At 45.5% G+C, this 23,459-nt stretch overlaps 1 protein-coding gene across 2 annotated transcripts; it reads right to left on the bottom strand.

Annotated features, from left to right (window-relative positions):
* Positions 1-486: 486 nt before the first annotated feature.
* On the bottom strand, positions 487-22,371 carry LOC144947348 (rho-related GTP-binding protein RhoC-like). 2 transcript variants are annotated; one of them, XM_078876620.1, is made up of 5 exons: positions 22,318-22,371; positions 15,998-16,153; positions 5,219-5,339; positions 4,533-4,663; positions 487-2,070 (listed from the first exon to the last, which is right to left on the bottom strand). In XM_078876620.1, exons 2-5 carry the CDS (start codon positions 16,151-16,153, stop codon positions 1,897-1,899), a joined length of 582 nt encoding a protein of 193 aa, XP_078732746.1. In that variant the 5' UTR covers positions 22,318-22,371; the 3' UTR covers positions 487-1,896. The 2 variants fall into 2 exon arrangements, with proteins under 2 accessions (XP_078732746.1, XP_078732747.1); XM_078876621.1 differs by lacking the exon at positions 22,318-22,371 and adding an exon at positions 17,560-17,626.
* Between the last annotated feature and the right edge of the window lie 1,088 nt (positions 22,372-23,459).

Genomic DNA, 23,459 nt, shown 5'->3' on the forward strand with positions numbered 1-23,459 from the left:
AGCTTCAGATACCTCAGATGTTTTCGCAACCTGTATAGGAAAGGCCTGCATTTCATGGGAACCCATCAATTGCAGAACAGTGTAGAAAGCCTATACTGTCTGTTCAATATTTTATAAATACAATGTCCATCTTCCATCAATTTTAAATGCTCAATGACTTGGTAAATTGAAGCTGGCCCGGTCCAAAGAGTGAACGGCTTTCAGTTTTGTGTGGAGTCATTTGAAAAACGGCCCCCTCCATTAAGATTGCGTCGAGTAAAAATAAGAAATACCGGTACCACCTACAGCAAAGGAATTGAGATGTTTGGCGCACTGTAAAGAAAAAACAACATCTTCAATGTGGACACGTGCTTCCAGATGACTGGAATCATGCAATGCAAATTCTGTTCATAAAAGCTCTCTCCTTATCGACTTAAAGCCGTAATCTACACATCTTACAATTAAAGCACCCTCCGATATACGTTGTAGGCACCGGTGTTTCTCTGCCAAATATCTTGACAAACGGCTTATTCGGGGCAGCTCTACAAATGCGTCGCGCAAAAAAATAAATAAACATGAAAACGAAGAACCAAACTCAACTGTGATTCCATCCCTTCTGGCGCGACATTTGATGCCGATAGCACGGTGCCGTTATAGATTCAAAGAGATTACGCGCTCCCAGCATATTTCATAATAACGTCAAAAAGGCGAGCTCAAGGTGCCTGCCGCAACAAACGTGCAGTGGGGTGGAAATGAAGTCGCGCTGTGACTCTTGTGGCGGATACCGCAGGTGCTACCTTCCTAACCTACGCACGGTGTAATGACCGAGTTAGGGAGCAGTGGTTAAGCAGTTGCAGAATCTTACGTCGCAACTGCGGTGGCTTGGGTTCTATTCTCGGTCATGTGGTTAGTGGCAGGAACTGGATTTGGCATGAGTCATGTTTACACCAACGATCTAAGTGCTGTTAATTTGTGCGGTCTCAATGAGAATTATATTGGGTAAAACACGTGGATTACAGTGGTGTTTGGGTACAACATCATCCCCCTTGGTGCTACAGCAGCCATATTCAGCACTCTACATTGAATCGTATATTCATCCTCTAAGCACAAGAACAGTTTAACATGTTTAATTTATCTGTGGGTGATATCCCAATGAGAACTACTTAATGCGAAGTCAACAGTGGTCAGCCCATGGAGTTATTGGCCCTTCCCGGCATCGAAATGTGAATTTACAGTCGATGGGTTTTAGGAACACCTCAATGTGAATGGCCCGAAGCTCATTTGAATGGAGATATTTTGGTTTACAATTTAAAAATGTTGCGCTTTGAAAATTTGCAGCAAAATTTTCCGCAGGTAAAAATAATCCAGGTTCGACACGTATAAAAAAAAAATGCGTTCTAAACAAACGCAACCAGTTGTGTGTAATAGATTTCCGCGACCAGGGGCGCTGCCGATCAATGCGCAGGGGCGCTCCGGAGTGCAGTTCTATTGAAGGGCTGTTACCCCGGGCCACGCTTTAAGAGGAGATGACGGCCTAAGAGAGATATTCTGGCTGAGCGTTAGGCGGACGTGACGCATCGTTCCACTACCGAATGCGAACGAGCGTTCGGTCATCTAGCAACAAACCACAATTTTTTCCACATCCTTTAAATAAAAAAGCTACTCCTAAAACAGCTTTCAATAAGAGTGAACTTTTGCACCCCAGCTTCAGAACTTATGCACAAATGAGGCTTCGGCAATGTGGTGGTGTAAATTTCGATTTAAAGCTTTCGTGACTGCAGGGATTCATTTTCTTGGTTCTTTCGGTAAAGTCACGTAGAATGGAAATAATAAAATAATAAGAAAATATGGTGGTGGTCGCCGTAGACCTTGGTAGAAGTGGGGGGGGGCGCGGGTAAGAGACTTGCCCTCTCCACCTTACAGCAGGGAGCACGCCTGCCGTTTCCTGCGCTTGCGCACCTGCAGGGCGGCGCGCGTGGCCATCTCAAACACTTCGCGCACGCCATCCTTCGTCTTGGCGGAGCACTCCATGTAGCCGAAGCCGTTGATGCGGTTGGCCATGTCGCGCCCTTCCTCCGTCGTCACGGGCACCTGCAAGGAGGCGTGTGGATTCGGGGGTGGTTAAGAGAGCACGCGGCTCGCAAAGCAATTTCAAGTTTATAAATCTTATAAGTCAGGTTGCTAAATTTCTTATCGCTGTGTGGGAAGTCAACAGCGCTTGGGCTATGGAGGGTACGCACTTGCCTCTGCTAGTCCCGTGACATTTTTAGCACTGGCTTAGCACGAACTGAGATGAGTGCAACCCTACCCCTCTCAATTGCACGGGAAATCATTTTCTGCCGAAGACATTTTTAACAATTATTCATCGCGTTAATTTACTTCCGCAGTTGATGGTGTGGCATTTGTGAGACACTGGTACATCAGCGCATTATGCAATTTAAAGATGGTGGTGACACAAGCATTCACAAGACGGTGACGTCGCATAAAGGTCTGCCTGGTACTTTGTCCTAAGTCACCTACGCTACCACACTCGGCAAAAGCTACGTTTTCCGGCATCCATGGAGAATGGAGGGTGCCGTGCCAAATATGTCAGCTATGTGAGAGTTAAAATTATAGTTCTCTACATTTTTCAAGCGCGTAAAACTTTGAGAGATACTAAGCCGACATTTTAACTATGATATAAGGAAAACATTTAACGTTGATTGTAGAGAGGCAGTGGGGCAGTTTAAAGTACATAATACAGTAGTCAAGGCATCATGTTTGCAATAACCACAACACAAGCAGTCAAAATGCAAACAAAAAGAAACAACTCTGATGATGATAATGATATGCACTGTCCTTGAAGTTGATTGGTCCACACCCGAAACAGCTTTTCTTAGAGCCTAGTCTCCATTGGTGTTGGACCAGATGACGCCAAAAGGCGTACAACTCAAAGACAGCGCACTATCAGAGTAAAGGTGTCAGTTTTTGTACCAGTCGAAAGGGTAAAAACCTATTACTATATTTTGCCACTGGTAAAGGAGGTCTCATAGTGTAAACAGTAGTACTTTATGTACAAATAGCTGCTAGTGCCTCCACATAACAAGTCTTTTAGACGCACAAACTGGCAGCAGCACAAGGTGGCATCAGCAACCAGCTGTTTGATCCCTACTTTCCCTCCATCCCTTACACTTCCTCCCCCTACCTCTCTCCTGTCCACCACTATTATAGTTATTATTTTGACAATGACTTTGTTTTGTTGGAGCCGCCCACTGGGTGTCCTCTCGGCAGCCAGCGGTCGCTCGCTGGTCAGCACCGTTGTCGCCCTCACAGCTCCCTCCCCACCCCTTACGGCAGGCACTGCGCCTCACCCACTGGGGCATCCTCTTGGTGGCCTGGCTGCCGCTGGTTGCCCGCCGGGCCGCGCCATCACCCCCCGCCAAGTAGCTCCTTCCCCGGGCCGCGCTGGGGCCTTAGCAGCCGCAGGACGCGGGGGCTTTGTGTGGTCCCCGGGACCTGAGGTTGAGCTCCTGCCGCAGGAGTCCTCGCTGTCGGCGTGCCGAGCACAGAGGGGAGCTTCGTGACCGTGGAAAGTGTTTGCCGGGCTCACTGCTAGGCGCTCGTTCCTCGTCGTGGGCCTGGCCGGAACGGCTGCGCTGCACGGATGTTGCGGAAGTCGTCGGCGGTGCGGGAGACTTGCTGATGGTGGCCCCCTTTGTCTTGCCAATGCAATAATGCCGGGTTACTTTTCAGCCCGCTAGCTTTGTCGCCCCCCCACCTCCCTCTATGACCAGGCCTATCCCAACCCCTCATTCTCAATCCTTCGGTCTGCTGTCATCTAAACTACACCACCATTTACAACAACCCAATTTTTCATTCAAATCATTATCATGCTCCGTACAATTTTAGAATTGCTGTTAAGATCTACGCTAAGCAAACGGCAAGATTCTCAATGGCTGTAAACATTTGTCCAGAGAGGTGAAGGAAGGCTTTGTAAGGCTGTCTTATGCCAAGATGCTGGTGAATAGAGCATTCTGAATGGTAGACTGCCGGATAAGAGCTTTTGCTTAATAAAGGAAATAGTCACTATTGGAATCTCATTTGCCAGTAAAAAATATGATAATTGTTTTTTTACCCTTTTATCTGGCAACAAAACTGACACCTTTTTTTATTACAAGGAGTCATGTTTGCATGGACCACAATACCTGCAGTCATAATGCAAACAAAAAACACAACTCTGATAATGTATGCACTGTCCTTAAAGTTGATTGGTCCACACCCGAGACAGCTTTCCTTAGAGCCTAGTCTCACATGGTGTTGGACCAGATGACGCCTTTTGGCTCTAAGGAAAGCTGTCTTGGGTGTGGACCAATCAACGTTAAGGACAGTGCATACATTTTCAGAGTTATATTTTTTGTTTGCATTATGACTGCAGGTATTGTGGTCTATGCAAACATGACTCCTTGTAAAAAAAAAAGGTGTCAGTTTTGTTGCCAGATAAAAGGGCAAAAAAAACAATTATCAAAGGAAACAGTCCTGTGACTTTGCGTGTGCGTCACGCGCACAAACCAAACCTGCTTCGTCTTGGCCAGTTCCCTGCGAGTGCTCTCGTCGTTGCGCAGATCCTTCTTGTTGCCCACCAGGATGATCGGCACGTTGGGGCAGAAGTGCTTCACCTCCGGCGTCCACTTCTCGGGAATGTTTTCTGCACACCGCGGCAAAGGCACAGCGACGACGTCTTAGCTCCTTCCTCGGAAGGCTTCTACGGCGGACGCTTGTGCTCTGCAAGGAGCCAACGCGGTTTTACAAAAGAGAACCCTCTGTGTTTAAAAACGGGGCCCTCATCGTCGTGGGCGGGGCAGTGGCTCTGAACCCCGACACCCTAAGTGGGATTTCCCAGACACAGCTAACATCTGTGGTGGTAAATTTCGATTTAAAGCTTTGTCAAGGCGCCCTTCCTCCTCTAACCCAGCTTAAATAAACGCTGCCAAGCTTGGTGGTGTTCATTCAGACGCTGTCTTTCCGACAGACCTGTTCTTCACCTGAGGACGGCTGCTTGCGTTGTGGCCGAAACGTCGTGAGAATTGTATTTTATTAGGTTTTATTTTTATTATTTTATTATTTCCTTTCTACGTGACTTTACCGAAAGAACCAAGAAGATGAATCTGTGGTGGTCTCTGAAATGAGTCCTGCCTGCCTCCCCCACCACACAATGGTGGCGTCAGGCGTAGCCAAGCGTGCTAATCGGAGGTCCTCTCACCAAGGCTGTCGGGGCTGTCGATGCTGAAGCACATGAGGATGACATCGGTGTCCGGGTAGCTGAGGGGCCGCAAGCGGTCGTAGTCCTCCTGTCCGGCCGTGTCCCACAGCGCCAGCTCCACCTGTGGACACACACCAGACGTTGCTACACCTTTGCTCATACAACAACTCTAACAGCGACTGAATGGCTAAATCGCTCAACTGAAAATTCCCAATCGTTTCTCTAAACGCTTCTTAATGATCGACTGCATTTCACAACTTGCGTGTAATAGAATTGACGTGACACCAACACGACTGGCCCACTCTTCCGAATGTCGCAAGGGTCTTCACGCGTTCGCAACACCGCAACGCGCAGCGTATTTTGGCAAAATTCCGCATGGAAAATTCCTGGTAGTTCATAATAAACGTTTTTGGGTTAGATCGCGTCATTTATAAAGTGTCGTAACCCTCCACCACCCGACACGGCCAATCAGCAAAAAAGTGTCACGTTGACAAAAGACAAATAGTTCACTACTTTAGCCCACTGGTGTGTTGAAGCGTGAAACCCCAACATTTTAAAAAAATTAGTACGACGTTTCGCTGGTAATTGCATCCAGCATCATCGGGCAATTCGCCAGAATGGTGAGGCTCTGCTCTCGCTCCCGGTCTTAAATAGAGCAGCAGCAGAGTGACGTCATCATTTAACTCATCAGGTGCAACGATTTGAGGCGGAGGTTATTGTAATGATGTACTAGATTGGTAATCAGGCAATTGTTAAGATGCGAGTTGTAGTTTAGTAATCCTGGCAGTTGTGCGAAACAAACCCGATAACCGAACACACTGACCACTCGGGGTCAGTCATCCTGCTGTCTGATCATGGGGTGTCAATTGTAATTTTTTTAAGTGGTGTGACAATATCATTGGTGGCTTCAGGGCAGCGTGAACCACATTGAAACTACGGACACGGTCAACTTGACCGGAACTCACCAAGTTGTTTGAGCCTATTCCATCGTCGAGCGGGAAGCGGAAGATATAAAACAAATAAATATCTGCCTGCCAGGCCACCCTGGGAGGCAACTTGATGTTTTGGGAGCAGCAGCCACAACAAAATTCCACCACAAGCTGCATTCGGGGTGCCGGGTACCCGGGGAAGAGGGCACGGGCGGCAGAGGACGCAACCGGGTACCCGATACCCGTACCCTACCCGATACCCGGCTACCGGCCAGGTATGGGTACGGGTAGCCGTTTGCGACCCTGGTGACCCTGGTGCGGCCGGGTACGGGTACGGGTAGGCCGTGAGTCACTGGTGAGTAACCGTTTGTCACTCATTTCGGGTAGGGTACGGGTACGGGTAGGGAACGGGTACCCGTACCCGGCCGGGTACCCGGCCGGGTACGGGTACCCATTTGCGACCCTGGTGCGGCCGGGTACGGGTACAGGTAAGGAATCAAAACCCGTTTGCGACCTCTGACGGGCGGGGACACTACTAGAGAGGCCAAATCAACGGCGCGCCACCACTGCACTGTACGCTTTCACGCGTCTCAATTTTTCGCCAAACGTTTCGGTTTCCTGTCCGGTACACAACAAGCATTGTCCCCTGTTGGCGGCGTCGACGGCAGTCGTTCATCCTGTCTGGGAGTTTCGTAAAACACGTGTGCACCCCCCCCCCCACCTCTATTCGGTGCAGACAACATAGCTGACGAAACACGATGTGGGAAACCCCCAGGAATTGGATGCCCAAGCACAAAAAAGAATTTTGATTTAAAGTTTTCGTGACTGCAGGGATTCATCTTCTTGGTTCTTTCGGTAAAGTCACGTAAAAGGGAAAAAATAAAATAATAAAAATAAAACATAATAAAATACAATTCTAACAACGTTTTGGTTACAACGCAAGCAGCCGTCCTCAGGTGAAGAACAGGTCTGTCGGAAAGCTCATTCAGACGCTGTCTTTCCGACAGACCTGTTCTTCACCTGAGGACGGCTGCTTGCGTTGTGGCCGAAACGTCATGAGAATTGTATTTTATCATGTTATATTTTTATTATTTTATTATTTCCCTTCTACGTGACTTTACCGAAAGAACCAAGAACACAAAAAAGAAGTTTAAAAGTCCTCCTCCTAGGACCGTTCGCCGAGGCCACGGGTGAGGAGGAAAGTGCCGATGTTCAGCTGCATTTGAAGGATTCAAACTGAAACAACCTAAAGCTATAACATCTGGTTAGCACGGTGTTTTGACTTGTAAGCAGACCCTGGAGGTTGGGTGTTGACTGCATCCCTTGTGGGATCTGCTAGAAGGAAGGAAATAATGGATGGGTGTTGTGGTGACGTCAACAGTAAATGGCTTTCAATTCCCTATTGAACTCGACTGTTGGATCGTGTTCGCGACAAATTAAGCACGAAAGTTAAAAGCCTAGACAAAAATGTGCAACTTCCTCGACAAAAAATTTGTGGAAATGGTAAAAATATATCTTGATCTATTTGCAAATTGAAATTGTCTATACTCTGTTGCGAATGTGTGTGTGATGTCCGGGTGATCTGCGGCTGCACATGAACTTCACCGGATTTCACGTGTTTAGACGATTCATTTGGCCGTGGCAAAAACCACACCCTTCCTTTTGGCACGGAGAGCTCCAAGCGGGTTGACGTAGTTCAACCGGACCCTGTGTATGGGTGTACAATCTCACATGACTAATTCTGAAATGCTCTTACAGTGATTCCTTAAGCTAAATAATTTAACAAACTTTCCTTTTTGTCCATTACGTTTAGGGTCTTATTATCAGTATTGAACAACTCGGTTCAAAATAGTGTTTCCTTCTGTGTGTCTAACACGTGCAGAGGCAACTGGAATGGCCATGATGTTAGTTCTACCATTGTCGAAACACTCAGGGCTCAATACAACATAATAACATCTGCTTGGTTCTTTCGGTAAAGTCATGTAGAAGGGAAATAATAAAATAATAATAAAACATAATAAAATAGATATTATATTACTTTATTATGTTTTATTTGTATTATTTTATTACTTCCCTTCTACGTGACTTTACCAAAAGAACCAAGAAGATGAATCCCTGCAGTCACGAAAGCTTTAAATCGAAAAATAATAACAGTTCACAGCCTTTTGTTAATTCACTGCTGGATGAATGCCTCCCCACACTGTGTCGTTGGTTTGTGGTGGTGGTGGTTTGACCTCATCTCACCGCACTTGGTCAGCGTGCGGGTTGGTGAAGAGCGAGGTGGGGGCTACAACCGGCTCAGATATAACTCGCCAATAAACTTTAGCGCGCGTCCAGGATTCAAACTCGGACCGCCGATGAAAAGTTACCCGTTTTACAAAAAGCAGGCATTAGCTGGCCTCATTGGTGACTTCCTTCATCCGACTCGTGTTCACCGCCGCAGCAATAGGTGCTCGCCAATAACATTTGTCGACAGCAGCAGCTTAACCCCAGGAATAAAAGGCAACGTTTGTCTTTATTAACAAAAAACTCAACACGTTCGTCACCAACGCTGGCCCTCTCGTATGTGCTGTGAAGGGCCATGTGCCCAAAACGTCGCCTTGTTTTTTAAAGCCGCAGTGTTATGAAAGAACGCATTGAGTTTTATTCGTTATTTGTTTATTCGTTATTTGTTCTGGTGCACCGCTATTAACACAGCAGCAGCAGCATCGCCAAATAATAATGTCATTAAATTTCGATTTAAAGCTTTCGTGACTGCAGGGATTTATCTTCTTGGTTCTTTCGGTAAAGTCACGTAGAAGGGAAATAATAAAACAATAAAAATAAAAGATATTATTTTATTATATTATGTTTTATTATTTTATTATTTCCCTTCTACGTGACTTAACCGAAAGAACCAAGAAGAATAATGTCATTGTTCAGAACATTTTAGCGTAAAAAAAACAAGTCTCCCGTAAAATTACATAAATACACATGGCTGTAAAATGTGTAGAAAAGCACACTCGATTGTCGAGAGTTACAAGTTCTACTAATGATCTACACCAAAACAATAGAGGGGCCAAGGCATGGTAAGCGCCACACAAGAGCACCCATTCAAGAGCTGAACACGGCCTTTGAATTAAAACGCGGGGGACGCGGGGGGGGCAGAGCCCTTGTGTGGCCGTTCAGAGCGGCTGCCAAAACACAGAGACCGCGTCTATCCAAAGTTGGTCGTGGCAACTCCACCCAGAGCTCCACCCAGCCCTCCAACCAGCCCTCCACCCAGTCCGATCTCAACTCCCCATCCCCCTGGGGGGACCGACTCAACACCCGCCTGCCCATGCACCCCCTCACCCTCCAGCCCTCCCCCACGAGATGGGAATTGCATCCTGCCCTCAAAGCAAATGACTGCCCCAGACAAACGCTGTCAAATATTCTCCTTGCTCCCATCACTCTATTCCTCGGAATATGAAAGGCTCAATGCTTGTCTGTATTCAACGGTGAATTGTCAAATGGGCGCGTTCATGCACGCGCGTGTCCGTTCCATGTCCGTTCCGTGCCCATTCAGCACCGTCGCTTTTATTTCGGAGGTGGGTGATAAATGTTTATTTAAAAATTAAGGCTAATGGAAAGCGAGTGAAGGGATGAGACCGGTTCCGTTATCTGCGTAGGCTATGACTGGGTAGTTCATTCATGAAGGATGAGCATTTTGATTCGACTAAACTACAACTTTTTATTTTACCAGGTAGGGCTCACTGAGCTATGTAGCTCTTTTTCAGACGCTACCTGGCCACAAATGATAACTCAACGAAGCGGCTTATCGCGTGGAAATGTATAGCAGCCAAATACTCTAAACGCACGTTGATTCTAAATGTGGAGGGGAAAACCGGAGGACCCGGAGAAAAATCCACGCGACCACAAGGAGAACATGCAAACTCCAAATATGCAGGCGTCAGTGTCGGGATCGAACCCACAACCTGTAAACCAGGCGAGGTAGTTAACGTCTCACCACCGTGGCGCCCGTATCTAAGCCAGATGTGGGAGAAAACCAGAGTACAGTCGACTCATAATTATCCGCGTGCCGTTTATTCGATTTGCGGATTAACCGCGCACCTGAGATTTTGACAAATTAATAACTCGTGGATTTTCCCTTAAGCTCAAATTAATCATTTTTAATAGAGTTGTACATTATATTCTTGGTTCTTTCGGTAAAGTCACGTAGAAGGGAAATAAAATAAAAATAAATAAATAATGGGTTGTATTACTTTATTATTTCCCTTCTACGTGACTTTACCGAAAGAACCAAGAATACGAATCCCTGCAGTCACGAAAGCTTTCAATCAAAATTTTGAGTTGTACATTGTTATTTTTAAAAATGTTTATTACAAGTCATGTGCTTAAACCGAAAAAAAACATGTGCTCCGGTTAATCCGAAATCCACGTGAGATCGCCTCTACAGTACAGTTGTTGCATATCTTTACAACAGTGGGCGGAGTTTGATGTTGATGGGTGTGGCTCTGATATCCACTTGGCACAGTCTTCTGCGTGGGAGTAGGAGTGTTAACACCGAGAACGCGCATCCATTTGAGGATTTTTCAAACCTTTTAAAGCGAGTGTTATTTTGTATGGACTTTTGTAATAAAACAAGATCAATACATTCTTTCCTACAAATGTTTCTTTTGTTCATTAACAAACTACATTTTCTTAACCTAAACATAATTTTCCCTATATTAGTGGTTTTTGACGTAGAGATCCGTAAAATAATTCTATTTTGGATTACCCACGATATTTAATGATCTGCAGCCATCCTCCCCATCATTAGTGTGGATAAGTGAGAGTCTATTGTACCTGGAGAAGAAGTGTGGGGGGTGGCAACACGATCCCATACAGATGGAGGAGATGGGAGTTCACATTTTTCTGTACTGCCTTCTGGCGAGTCGGGGTTACGGAACCTCAATAACCCACGGGGAGGACGTCTCCCAACGTTCGCGCTCCACCAGCCCTCGTTACCTCGAGAGCGCCGCCGCTGCCTCCTGGCATGCGCTACACCAAGTGGTAAAATTAGAGACACCTACTGATGATTCATGAAACGTGTCTATTGAATTTGTCAATTTTATTTTTTACAGTAGCACCTTCATTGCAGTGTTATTTGCTGAAATGAGTAGGATTTAGCAATGACTACCCCCAACGTGTTATTCATTAGATTTGTTTTTCCAGTATATTAGGTCAGAGACATCCCACGGCACCGGAAGACTACACCACCGTGCCAAGGGTTAAAGGTCGTCTATGTTGCGTGTGTCTGCCGCTGCTATACAATGGTCATTCTGTCCCACAAAACTAAAAAGCCTCCCCTTGTACACTGGGAGCAGATGAACAGCTAAACAGGGTAGCCATGTGCATAACACTGTACGAACACAGAAACAAAGATGCCACGCTCGTAACATATAGCTTGACCAGGCCAGCGAGATGCCTTAAAGCTGGTTCAGTGAACTATAATAGGGCGATGGAGCCAGGACCCACAACTGGCTGCTTATTCATTGTCCTCAATGCTGGTGTTAACACACAGAATACACGTCTCATTGAAGACCTAAACATCACACCTCATGTCTCTGACACTCCTTCTCGTAGACGCTTGTGTGCCACCATCAACCGCATCAAAACATTGAAAGGCCGATGCGCACATCTCCACAAATGGAAGATCGAAGACAAGCCCTGGCAGTCTTCTTTCGTATGGATTAAGAGCAGCAGGTTAAAGACGTAATTTTAGATTTGTCATCCACTCAATTGTCTGCTCAGAAGCAGAGTGGGGATCTCGTCCCAGTCCTCCTTTAACCGAGTGAAGACAGCGGCGGTGGCGGAGTGTTTACGATGCCGTCGATGGTTTAAGATTCGTGGCTGTCCTTGAAGGCCGCCAAATCTTTGATGCGCTGTTTGTGCATCAGGTGGCCGCGTCGGCTACGCCCGGTCCCGATTCGGTTGATGGTCGATCATCGGCGGCGTGGAAGGTTGAAGCCGGGAGGTTCAATGGCAGGGCCCTGTATGAGATGTTTATTTGACGTCGGCCGCAGTGTACTTGTGGCTATGTAACTCAAACTGTGGACTGTCAAGTAAACCACTGTAACACCATTGGAACCTCCTTTGCCAGTAGCAAAATATGATAATTGGTTTCTTACCCTTTTATCTGGCAACAAAACTGACACCTTTTTTTTACAAGGAGTCATGTTTGCATTGACCACAATACCTGCGGTCGGAATGCAAACAAAAAACACAACTCTGATGATGTATGCACTGTCCTTGAAATTGATTGGTCCACACCCGAGACAGCTTTTCTTAGAGCCTAGTCTCACAAGGTGTTGGACCAGATGCCGCCAAAAGGCGCACAACTCAAAGACAACTGTAGTCTGCGCTCCTTTCAACAGATGGAATAGCAAAGCTACACTAACTCTCTCCCGAAGCCCTCTCGTGGAGGAGCAGACCTCGCGACATTCAACTCCAGTCCTTATCTGATGGAAGTCACATTCAGGCGGCTCCCTTAATTTTGTGAGAAGCCCCTAAATAATTCCATGCCCGTCATCCGCGCCCACCTTTGCCTTCCGTCTGACGTGGGTATCCACACATGCAAAGTATCAGCACTGCGTTTCTGCAATCAATGCCCTTTCTGTTGGAAACTGCGCGTGTGCGCACGCGTGCATTTCATAGTCTGTTGAGGCGTGACGCCGCATTTTTAGACGCGGATCACTGTCATCAAACGACTTAAGATTGTTAAATCTGCCATAGGACGTTGCATTCTGCACACATACTCGCGCTTTATTAAGTTTAACCTCAAGCATTCAAGCTATACTGAAGGTATTCAATACAAAATTCTACAAAGCTGCCAACGCACATCGAGTGCAATGTTGTCCCATTGTTTACTGCCAACTGGAAAGGGAGGTTTTTTTTAGTACACACAACCTTACCAAGTGTAAGAAAAATCAACCTTTTCTTTATTTGAATAGCCTGGGCGGGTATCACTCTCTAATATCACAACATGCAACACCTCCGATTAGCACGGTTGGCCACGTACGGTGCCATAGAAGTTCAAAATAAATTTTGATTTAAAGCTTTCGTGACTGCAGGGATTCATATTCTTGGTTTTTTCTTTCTGTGGATTTCACACCTGATGATGATTGCTTGTGTTGAGAATTTTGATTGTTTATATTTATATTATTTTATTATTTCCCTTCTACGTGACTTTACCGAAAGAACCAGGAATAAGTTCAACGTACATGATAATACGGTCATTGATCTAGAGGTGGGGGCATTAGAATGGTCCCGAATAGCCTTAATAATACTTAATTTGGAGCTTTCGTGACTGCAGGAATTACTCTTTGGTTCTTTCGGTAAAGTCACGTATAAAGAGAAAATAATAAATTAAATACTAGCATACGACGTTTCGATTGCAACACAAGCAATCATCATCAGGTATAAATGAAATAGAAACACAAATCTAGTATACTTAGAAATGTAATGTAATACAACAGAGAGTCGGATAACATAACAGTCAACACCCTACCTGGTTGATTACGTTCTTCGACACGTCGTATGCTAGTATTTAATTTATTATTTTCTCTTTATACGTGACTTTACCGAAAGAACCAAATAGCCTTAATAATGGTTGACAGCTGCTGTTCAATTTGACCACGGACAGGAAGCGGTAGGGCAGCAGTTGCGCACCTCCCAGTGATTGACTTGTATTCTCCACATCCCCCGTCGCTCGAAAGAGCGCGAGCAACGAGTGGCTCACTCAGTGGTGCGCTTCACTGCTGTTGGAAGGTGAAATCGCATAATAGGCAATTTACTGCCAAATGGAGTCATTCAGCCATCTGAACCCTGCACAGTAATTTACAATATGCACCTTGCTCACAATGATTAGATAATTCCCTGTAATTATGAAGGGATAAGGGTAACAGACACCGCAGAGGTGAACTGTCAACATTTCTTTTTTCAAGCAGATACATTTCATAATTGCACGAGATATTGGTCACGCCAAGACATTTGTAGTATAACAGGACGGATGTGTCCGATGCATCCCTTCCAATCTGCTGCGGCAAATGTCTGCTCCGTAATCCATGACGTTAACGTTAACTCTAGATTTGAAGCTTTCGTGACTGCAAGGATTCATATTCTTAGGTTTTTTCGGTAAAGTCACGTAGGAAAAAAATGAAAATTAATAAAAGTAAAATAAAACAAAATAAAAAATCACGACGTTTCGGAAGCAACACAAGCCTCCGTCTTCAGGTGGAACCGTCACAGCCACGACAGCTGTATCAAGTAAATGAGAGATCACAAGAAATACCACCCCGTATATATAATGGTGACTTTACCGAAAAAACCTAAGAATGTTAACGTTAACTTTACACGCCAACGAAACCTTGCCTTGCAAATCACTAGGGCTACGGAGCACCAACTACTGCAAAGTGCACGATAATAAAATAGCTTTAAGTCTAACAACCATAAGTCACATGGCCCAGCGGCAAGCGTGTTTGCCGCCCATTGCAGAGGATCGCGGCTCAGACCAGGCAGGCCACGCCGGTAAATACTGCGGGTGGGTTACCCGTAAACACGCCAGTGTTAAACATTCCGTGACGTCATTCGAAGAAGAAGAGGCCATTGTGTGCTGGTGTCAGTCAAAAATTTGCCACATTAAATTGGGAAACGCATCAAGCAACCGTTGCCCCCGACTGTGAAAACTTAGTAGAACCCTCCTGAAGGAGAGTATTGACAACCTGGGTAAACAATTGTAATAAAAATGTTGGGTAATGGAAAACCAAAAGGTCGATGGACTAAAATTTGTACTTGTATGTTGAGACGCAGAACAGAGTTTTGTAAATACCTCCCGATTATTTAACTTTTATTCCCAATTGTAAATACAGTAATCCCTCGCCACTTCGCGGTTCAAGTTTCGCGGCCTCAGTGCATGGCGGATTTTTCGAACTGATTTAAAGGCCTCATTATACCTGTGCAGTAACACCATCATCATCATCATTCATCATCACATTCATCGAACTGCACAGGTCTGTCATCGTCATTGTCATCGTCATTGTCATCGTCGTCGTCGTCATTACTGGAGTCAAGTCTCAAGATACTATTGTCATTGGTGAGTGTAGAACACCATAATACGTATCGTATAAGAGAGAGAGAGTGAATGTATAATATTAAGGTTTTATAATTAAATAGATTTAAGTAAAATATATATATAAAGTATAAATATACATATTTTAAACATTCTGGTACCCACACACACATATACGGAAATTCCTAGGGGGCCAATCCTACTTCGCGGATTTTGACCTATCACGAGGGGTTCCGGTCCCCATTAACCGCGATAAACGAGGGATCACTGTACCATCCTGGTTATTTTAGTGGGGTATCTACAAACGGATCGCCCTGCAAAACAAAACATTTCCCGAAAAACTGGCATGCGACTGGCTGAGAGAACCCAGGAACCTGGTTTGGAAATGATCGCATGCCAAAGTGGCCTAGTGGGGGGGGGGGGGGGGTCATGGGTTCGATCCCGACTGACACCTGTATATTTGGGGTTTGCATGTTCTCTCTCCCTGTGGTGGCAGCGTTGATTGACCCCCGGGTCCTCCAGTTTTTCCCTCCACATTTATAAACATGCTCTGAGGTTATCGTGCCGTTCTAAATTTCCAAGCAATAAGCCACTTCATTGAGCTATCATGTGTGTTGGCCAGGTCGCTTCTGAAACAAAGCTACACGGCTCAGTGGGCCTTACCTGGCCAAATAAAAACAGTTTATAGTTTTTACTTATAACTCATAACTCTGAAAGCCCCGACAACGTGGGCGGACAGAGAGAGAGACTGCGCCTCACCTGCTTGCCGTCCACTTCGATGTCGGCCACGTAATTCTCGAACACGGTGGGCACATACACCTCGGGGAACTGGTCCTTGCTGAACACGATGAGCAGACACGTCTTTCCGCACGCGCCGTCACCCACGATCACCAGCTTCTTGCGGATAGCAGCCATCTACGAACGGTGGTGGGGGGGCGGGGGTGGGAAGGGATGGTGGTGGTTACGTTCTGTAAGTTACGAAAAGGGTGTAGTCCTACCGCAACATCCCCGGCACGCTGCCAGGATCGAAGTTTAGTTGTACGTATGTATGTATGTTGAACTTCTTTCGCGCCGCACGTAGGCAACCGTGTTAATCGGAGCTTCAGGGGAAAGACAGCAAATGGAGGTGATGATCTTCTTGGTTCTTTCGGTAAAGTCACGTAGAAGGGAAGTAATAAAATAATAAAATTAAAACATAATAAAATTATTCTCACGACGTTTCGGCCACAACGCAAGCAGCCGTCCTCAGGTGAAAACCAGGTCCGTCGAGGCGACAGAGTCTGAATGAAACAGCACACGAGCTTGGAGCATATATATAAGCTGGGCGCCTTGACAAAGGAATTTGCATATCAATAGGAATTTAGCATATTTATGGGAAATGCAGGAATGTGATTAGTACTACATATGCATGTGCATTATGCAGGATTAACAGCATCAAAGAAAGTTGCAGTTGCTGCTGCTGCTGCAGTTGCTGCTGCTGCAGTTGCTGCTGCTGCTGCAGTTGCTGCTGCTGCTGCAGTTGCTGCTGCTGCTGCAGTTTCTGCTGCTGCTGCAGTTTCTGCTGCTGCTGCAGTTGCTGCTGCTGCTGCAGTTGCTGCTGCTGCTGCAGTTGCTGCTGCTGCTGCTGCAGTTGCTGCTGCTGCTGCAGTTGCTGCTGCTGCAGTTTCTGCTGCTGCTGCAGTTGCTGCTGCTGCAGTTGCTGCTGCTGCTGCAGTTGCTGCTGCTGCTGCAGTTTCTGCTGCTGCTGCAGTTTCTGCTGCTGCTGCAGTTACTGCTGCTGCTGCTGCAGTTGCTGCTGCTGCAGTTGCTGCCTTATCCATTTTAATATAACACTATGTATTATTCTACCCACCCTAATGTGTATCACACTGCTATAGGTGATGATGTTCGTATGTTGAACTTCTTCTGCATTCTTCGTAGCCAACCGCGCTAATCGGAGGTGTGGGGTCAAGGGCAACAAACTAAATTCAGTAGATTAACAAACAGCCCCGCGGTCAATGCGCTCGCCACACGCGAGTTGGTTTGCATCGAGTTGACCGTTTGATGTTGCATCTGCACAACATGCTGGACTGTGGGAAATGTATTGATGAATGAGTGCAGTATGGTTGCAAAGGGAACAAGAAAACACTCTGTGACCTCATTCGCAAGATATTAAAAAATACATTGTGTTTAAATTTCCCTGCAAAATAATTGGCAAAGGATTTCATACCACCGCTACATCACTGATCTTGACCAAGGCCATCCTCGATAAAGGCAAAAATCGAAATGTGCTGCCACGTGATTAAGTGTCTCCACGAGTCGAAAGGGAAGAGAAGACCTACACAAGCAGGTAGTGGGGATAAGGTCAGGACAGATCTTGGGAGGTCGCCGCGTGTCAACAGTGCAGCAGCTGCAGGAATCTGGCAGAAGGGGCGGAAGCATTGGCACCCACCGAGATGTGGCAGCATCAACAACTTTTTTTTAAACATAGTCCACTGTCTTCTTGGTTCTTTCGGTAAAGTCACGTAGAAGGGAAATAATAAAATAATAAAAATAAAACATAATAAAATACACAACGCAAGCAGCCGTCCTCAGGTGAAGAACAGGGCTTTCGGAAAGACAGCCCTGTTCAAGCGTGGTGGTGTTCATTCGGACGCTGTCTTTCCGACAGCCCTGTTCTTCACCTGAGGATGGCTGCTTGCGTTGTGGCCGAAACGTCGTGAGAATTATTTTTTATTATGTTATACATTTTTTATTTTATTATTTCCCTTCTACGTGACTTTACCGAAAGAACCAAGAAGGTGAATCCCTGCAGTCACGAAAGCTTTAAATCGAAATTTAAAATGTATGTAACCACATGCGTAGCGAGCATTTGCAACCTGCCAAAATTGGTACCCTATTAAAATATTTAATATTTACGGAGGATAATATACAAACGCGTATTAGAATCTGAATATTTAGGCTGGAGGAATCAGATGAGCTATTAAACTCTTTTTCATAGATGTCTAGTAGAGGCGGTTCACTTCATCATCATCATCAACACGTCCATTCAATTGCATATACGCAAGCGTCAGAGCGGTAAAACTGACCTGCAGCGCACACGTATCACACGCTAATGAGGCGGGTGACCTCATCACTTAACGGTTGTTGTTGCGCTGCAGATCCCATGGAACTGGGAACGATACTTTAGCCACAGCATTACTGCTGGGGTTGTTTTTTTAAAGACAGTACCCAGTAGGTTAACTTGAGACCCATATATCACGATGTTTGAGGGTCCTTGCCTCGAACATCTGGCAATTCAAGAGCATTGATTCAAGCGAGTCCGACTCGGCCGATGACACGTGTGTCGAAACCGATCCAGAGTTTTTTGCTTGTGCAGATTTCCATCGCGTTAATGCGGCAGCAGTAGTAGTAGTAGATGCGTTCCAAAAAATGGGCGCACAAAGCGAAGCCACACAGGGCAGCTGCCTGTCTGCCGAGTAGCGCACAATACACACACACAACGGAATCTTGAGTAGAAAGAGGTAAATTTCGATTTAAAGCTTTCGTGACTGCAGGGATTCATCTTCTTGGTTCTTTCGGTAAAGTCACGTAGAAGGGAAGTAATAAAATAATAAAAATAAAACATAACATGTTTTATTATGTTTTATTTTTATTATTTTATTACTTCCCTTCTACGTGACTTTACCGAAAGAACCAAGAAGATAGAAAGAGGTAAGCAGCATACACGCGAAACCGCACAAAGCGGACCCGCATCGAGCGAGGGAAACCTGAACCGAATCGGCGCTGCTGATATTCTGCGATAGGTTTTTGTAATAATTATTTAGTGTGGAGAGACAGATAGAGTCATGCTCTCCTACAACCCGGTAGTTGCATTCCTGAAGAATGTCACGTTATGGGAATAAAATATTTAAAAATACTTTTTATTAAAACACGCTTTAATGAAATGTACTGTCCGAGCTGCCCCTCCCCCTGCCCCCTTCCCCCATCGCCCCTCCCCTCCTTCCACATCCCCCGCCCCTGGGCGTGGCTCCCCGAGGCTTGCCGTGACGTAAGGGACCACGTGGTGATTTACAGGCAACGTTAGTTAAGCGTCGATAATTAGAGCCGTAAAAAATATTGTTTATAAATAAATTTTTAATTTGTAATGATAGAATATCGCGTTGTCATCAGTATGACACACCTACACCAAGTTTGCAGTCGATACATTGGGAATACGGTTGAAATTGAGTTACAAGATTTTTGGATATGACAACACACAGGGTAAGTTAAATAAAAGCGTGTAAAAAGTTTTAAAATATATGTTTTGGATTTTTAATGATAGAATATCGTGTTGTCATCAGTATGACATGGCTATACGAAGTTTGCGGTCGATAGCACATTGGGAAGTGTGTAAAAATTGTTACAAGATTTCTTTTTTGAGGATACAACAGACAAAGTGAGTTAAATAAAAGCGTGTAATAATAAAAAAATAGGGTGATAACAACCATTGATTCAATGGGAAGGTAGTTCTCAAAAACACAGAAATTTTTCATGATCATTTGTTATCGTTGATCTTAATGCCTTTTTTTGTAATTAGTGTGTTTTAGGTTTATAATTCATTAATTGAAACCCATGAAAATGAGTAAAAAATGTGTGCCTAAGCAATAGAAATACGTTGCCGTGGATGAGGGTGGCGAGAGAAAACGATTAAGGGGTGTGCCAGTGACTCGCTTAACAGCTATTCATGATTCAATCTTTTTTTAATTAAAATTTCCCCTCCCATATTTCTGAAATGTTAAATAAACGTGTTAAACGTGAACCACTAGAAGACAGGATTGGTTACTTATGACAACACACACGTGAGATGCGTACGCAGGCTGAGCAAAGACCCGAGGCACGGGGGTAGTGGCATCGAGAGGAATCCAGCAGCATCCCACTGCCTTGTGTGATGATGCTACAACAAAGGGGCCGTCCATAAATGACGTCACGCGATTTTGGACGATTTTTAACCCCCCCTCCCTTCGTCACACGGCGTCACAAAAAGTCAGACCCCCCCCCCCTCTCAAATATGACGTCACAAAGCTCTGCCCCCCCCACCCAAAAAAAAATAAAACATGCTTCAAATTGCTTTAAACTATTGTCATTGTAGTGCGTATTTAATGTGGCACTGTACTTTGATGTTGTAGGAGAAACATTTATTAAAAAGTCTATTCAATTAAGTAGAACGTGTTGTCTACATATTTATTTAAAGTTGCACATTTTGATGTGACGTCACATTTATCCCCCCCCCCCAGGTGCGTGACGTCATTTATGGACGGCCCCAAAGGCAGACGCACAAACCGCTCATTCCTAACTCCGTTCACTCAGTCGCATTGTCCAATTCGCATCATCCGCGTTATAAACAACAACAACAACAAAATTGTTCCCTAACACATTCATCGCGTTATATCCAATTCGCGTTGTGAAAGCACGCGGCGTGATAGCAGAACTGACCGTACTTTGTTTACCTTTTGGTTAACTTAGGTAATGGTTGCAGCCTCTAGCATTTTGTGTTAAGCGGAGGATCTTATGAATCACAATCCCCAAGCGAGAGGGAGTCACTGTAATTCCAATAACAAAAATGTCACGACAAATAACAAAAAATTAGATTCGTTCAGACGAGAGTCTAAAGGGGGAAGACGCAAAGCCAACATTAATTGAGAGCACTGCTTTTAAAAGGGGAAAAATATAAAAACATATTATCGTCTATATCCTCGTTCAAGATTGCTTGCCCAGCATGGAAGAGTAGGCCAAACACAGTCAAGAACTGGGGCTTTCGAGAACAGCAGTGGCAATACATTTCAGTAAAATACACAAACTTATTTCTCAACACAATCCATCAGCCCACACAAAGCAAAAACTCTGGGCCGGTTTCGACACGTGGTTTCATCAGACGCCACTCGATATGTTTGTGAACTTGCCACGGGATGGGGGTTTGGGTGTTCCTCCCTAATTCGTAGTAATATGACATTGAAATACTTGGGGGACGTCCATAAATGACGTCACGCGATTTTTTACCCCCCCACCCCCTCGTCACACGGCGTCACAAAAAATCAGACCCCCCCCCCCTCAAATGACGTCACAAAGCTCTGCCCCCCCCAAAAAAACATTTCCATTTTGAAAATAAAACATGCTTCAAATCGCTTTAAACTATTGTCATTGTAGTGCGTGTTTAATGTGGCGCTGCACTCTGATGTTGTAGGAGTGTAGTTATAACAATTAGTGTTATAACATTTCTATATTTATTTAAAGTTGCCCATTTTGATGTGATGTCACATTTCTCACCCCCCCCCTCGTCACACATCGTCACAAATGTCTGACCCCCCCCCTCCCCTAGGTGCGTGACGTCATTTATGGACAGCCCCTTGAGATTGTTTGACCCTTTTATCCTTGTATTAAGGCGACGTTTCGGGCAATGGCTCTTCACTGCAGCACATGCATCGCATGTTAAACTTAAAAAGGGGCAAATCGTCCACACTTTTATAAACTTATCTCAGCGGTTCACAAGCCACATACAAGACTAAAGGTCCCCCTGATAGCCTTTACCAGACCGCTGGGGCAAGTGCTGGTAGCGAACACCTATTACAGCCGGTACGGATGACAAGCACCACGCCCGACCGCCTTTGTCTCCCTCAGTGCTGACGATTTCACATCGCACAAAGCACGAATTTGAGGCCCATTCGAACCTAGAGTAGCGGTTCTGATGATCGCCACTAGCGTTGGCGTGGCCCCGAGTGGGAATCGAACTCGTGACCTTTGTGTCCGGCCGAGTCGCGCAGCGCGCTAACCGCTGCGCCACCGCTCCTCAATAACCACGGCCACATCACAGCAGCGGTGACGCGCGCATTTACATTTCGCAGCGCGCATAAGCCGCGCGGCGCCCAGCCGCTCTAGCAAATACAAACGCGTTCAACACACTGTAAAAAAAAAAGTTTTTGTTAGTTCTTTTGAGCAGCGTATTAAAACAAATCACAACGCGAGGCGGGCGCATATTCCAACACGCATCGCTTATAAACGGACAGGTTTTTAAACGACAAAAAAAAATGTTAAAAACATTTTAATCGAATTTCACCACGAACCTTTTTCGCGTGCTGGGAACCGAAGGCGCGGAGTGAGTTGAGTGAGGCGAGCTGCCGGCGCGGCCGCATCACCGCGCGAGAGGCAAAGTCCCTCCCCCCCCCTCCGTGTGTTCGTCCGCGGAGAGGAGATAGTCCCCGGCCTTGACGTGACGTCACCGCGCTGGGCGAGTCCAATGCAACAACGCTGCGTTTGGAACGTAACGTGCAAATCAGAAATTATTGCATTTTCTTATTCTTCTTAAACAGTCTGCCTCAGCAGCAGACCATGCTTTTCCCACCTGATGATGGACGCTTGTGTCGCGCCCGAAACGTCGTGATTTTTATTTTATACCGACGTGACTTTACCGAAAAAACCAGAGTATGGAGGAATACGGTGAACTGTAAACTTATTTTTCGCCGATGTCCAGCAGGCGTTTAGGGGCCGTCCATAAATGACGTCACGCGATTTTGGACGATTTTTGACCCCCCCCCCCACCTCGTCACACGGCATAACAAAAAGTCAGACCCCCCCTCAAATATGACGTCACAAAGCTCTGCCCCCCTTCCCAAATAAATAAAACATGCTTCAAATCGCTTTAAACTATTGTCATTGTAGTGCGTATTTAATGTGGCGCTGCACTCTGGTGTTGTAGGAGAAACATTTATTAACAAGTCTATTTAATTAAGTAGAACGTGTTGTCTATATTTATTTAAAGTTGCGCATTTTGATGTGACGTCACATTTCTCAAACGCCTCCGCCCTCGTCACACATCGTCACAAATGTCTGACCCCCCCCCCAGGTGCGTGACGTCATTTATGGACGGCCCCTTATGCACAACAAACGTGTATAAAAGCAACACCAGCCTTCGTGTTCGTGCCCCATGCAAAACAAAAACCCATACCGTGTCAATTCATGCGGTTTAGCCGTATTCTTGTGCAGGGAAATTGAGTTTTCAGGTCCATACGGTGCACAGCAGTTTCAAAACGGGCAAAAAATATTAAATTGTCTATTCATTTGTGATTCTCCCTTGTGATGGAACTTTGTAGGATGAACGTAGAGATTTATAAGGGGCACGGGGTGACCAATAGGGTCGGAATTAGTCCGTAATAAGTTAGGCGCTGATTAGGGGTTGACATGATTTATTATCGACAGACCCATAGAT

The sequence above is a fragment of the Lampetra fluviatilis genome, chromosome 44, assembly GCF_964198595.1.
Source record: "Lampetra fluviatilis chromosome 44, kcLamFluv1.1, whole genome shotgun sequence".
Classification (NCBI taxonomy): domain Eukaryota; kingdom Metazoa; phylum Chordata; class Hyperoartia; order Petromyzontiformes; family Petromyzontidae; genus Lampetra; species Lampetra fluviatilis.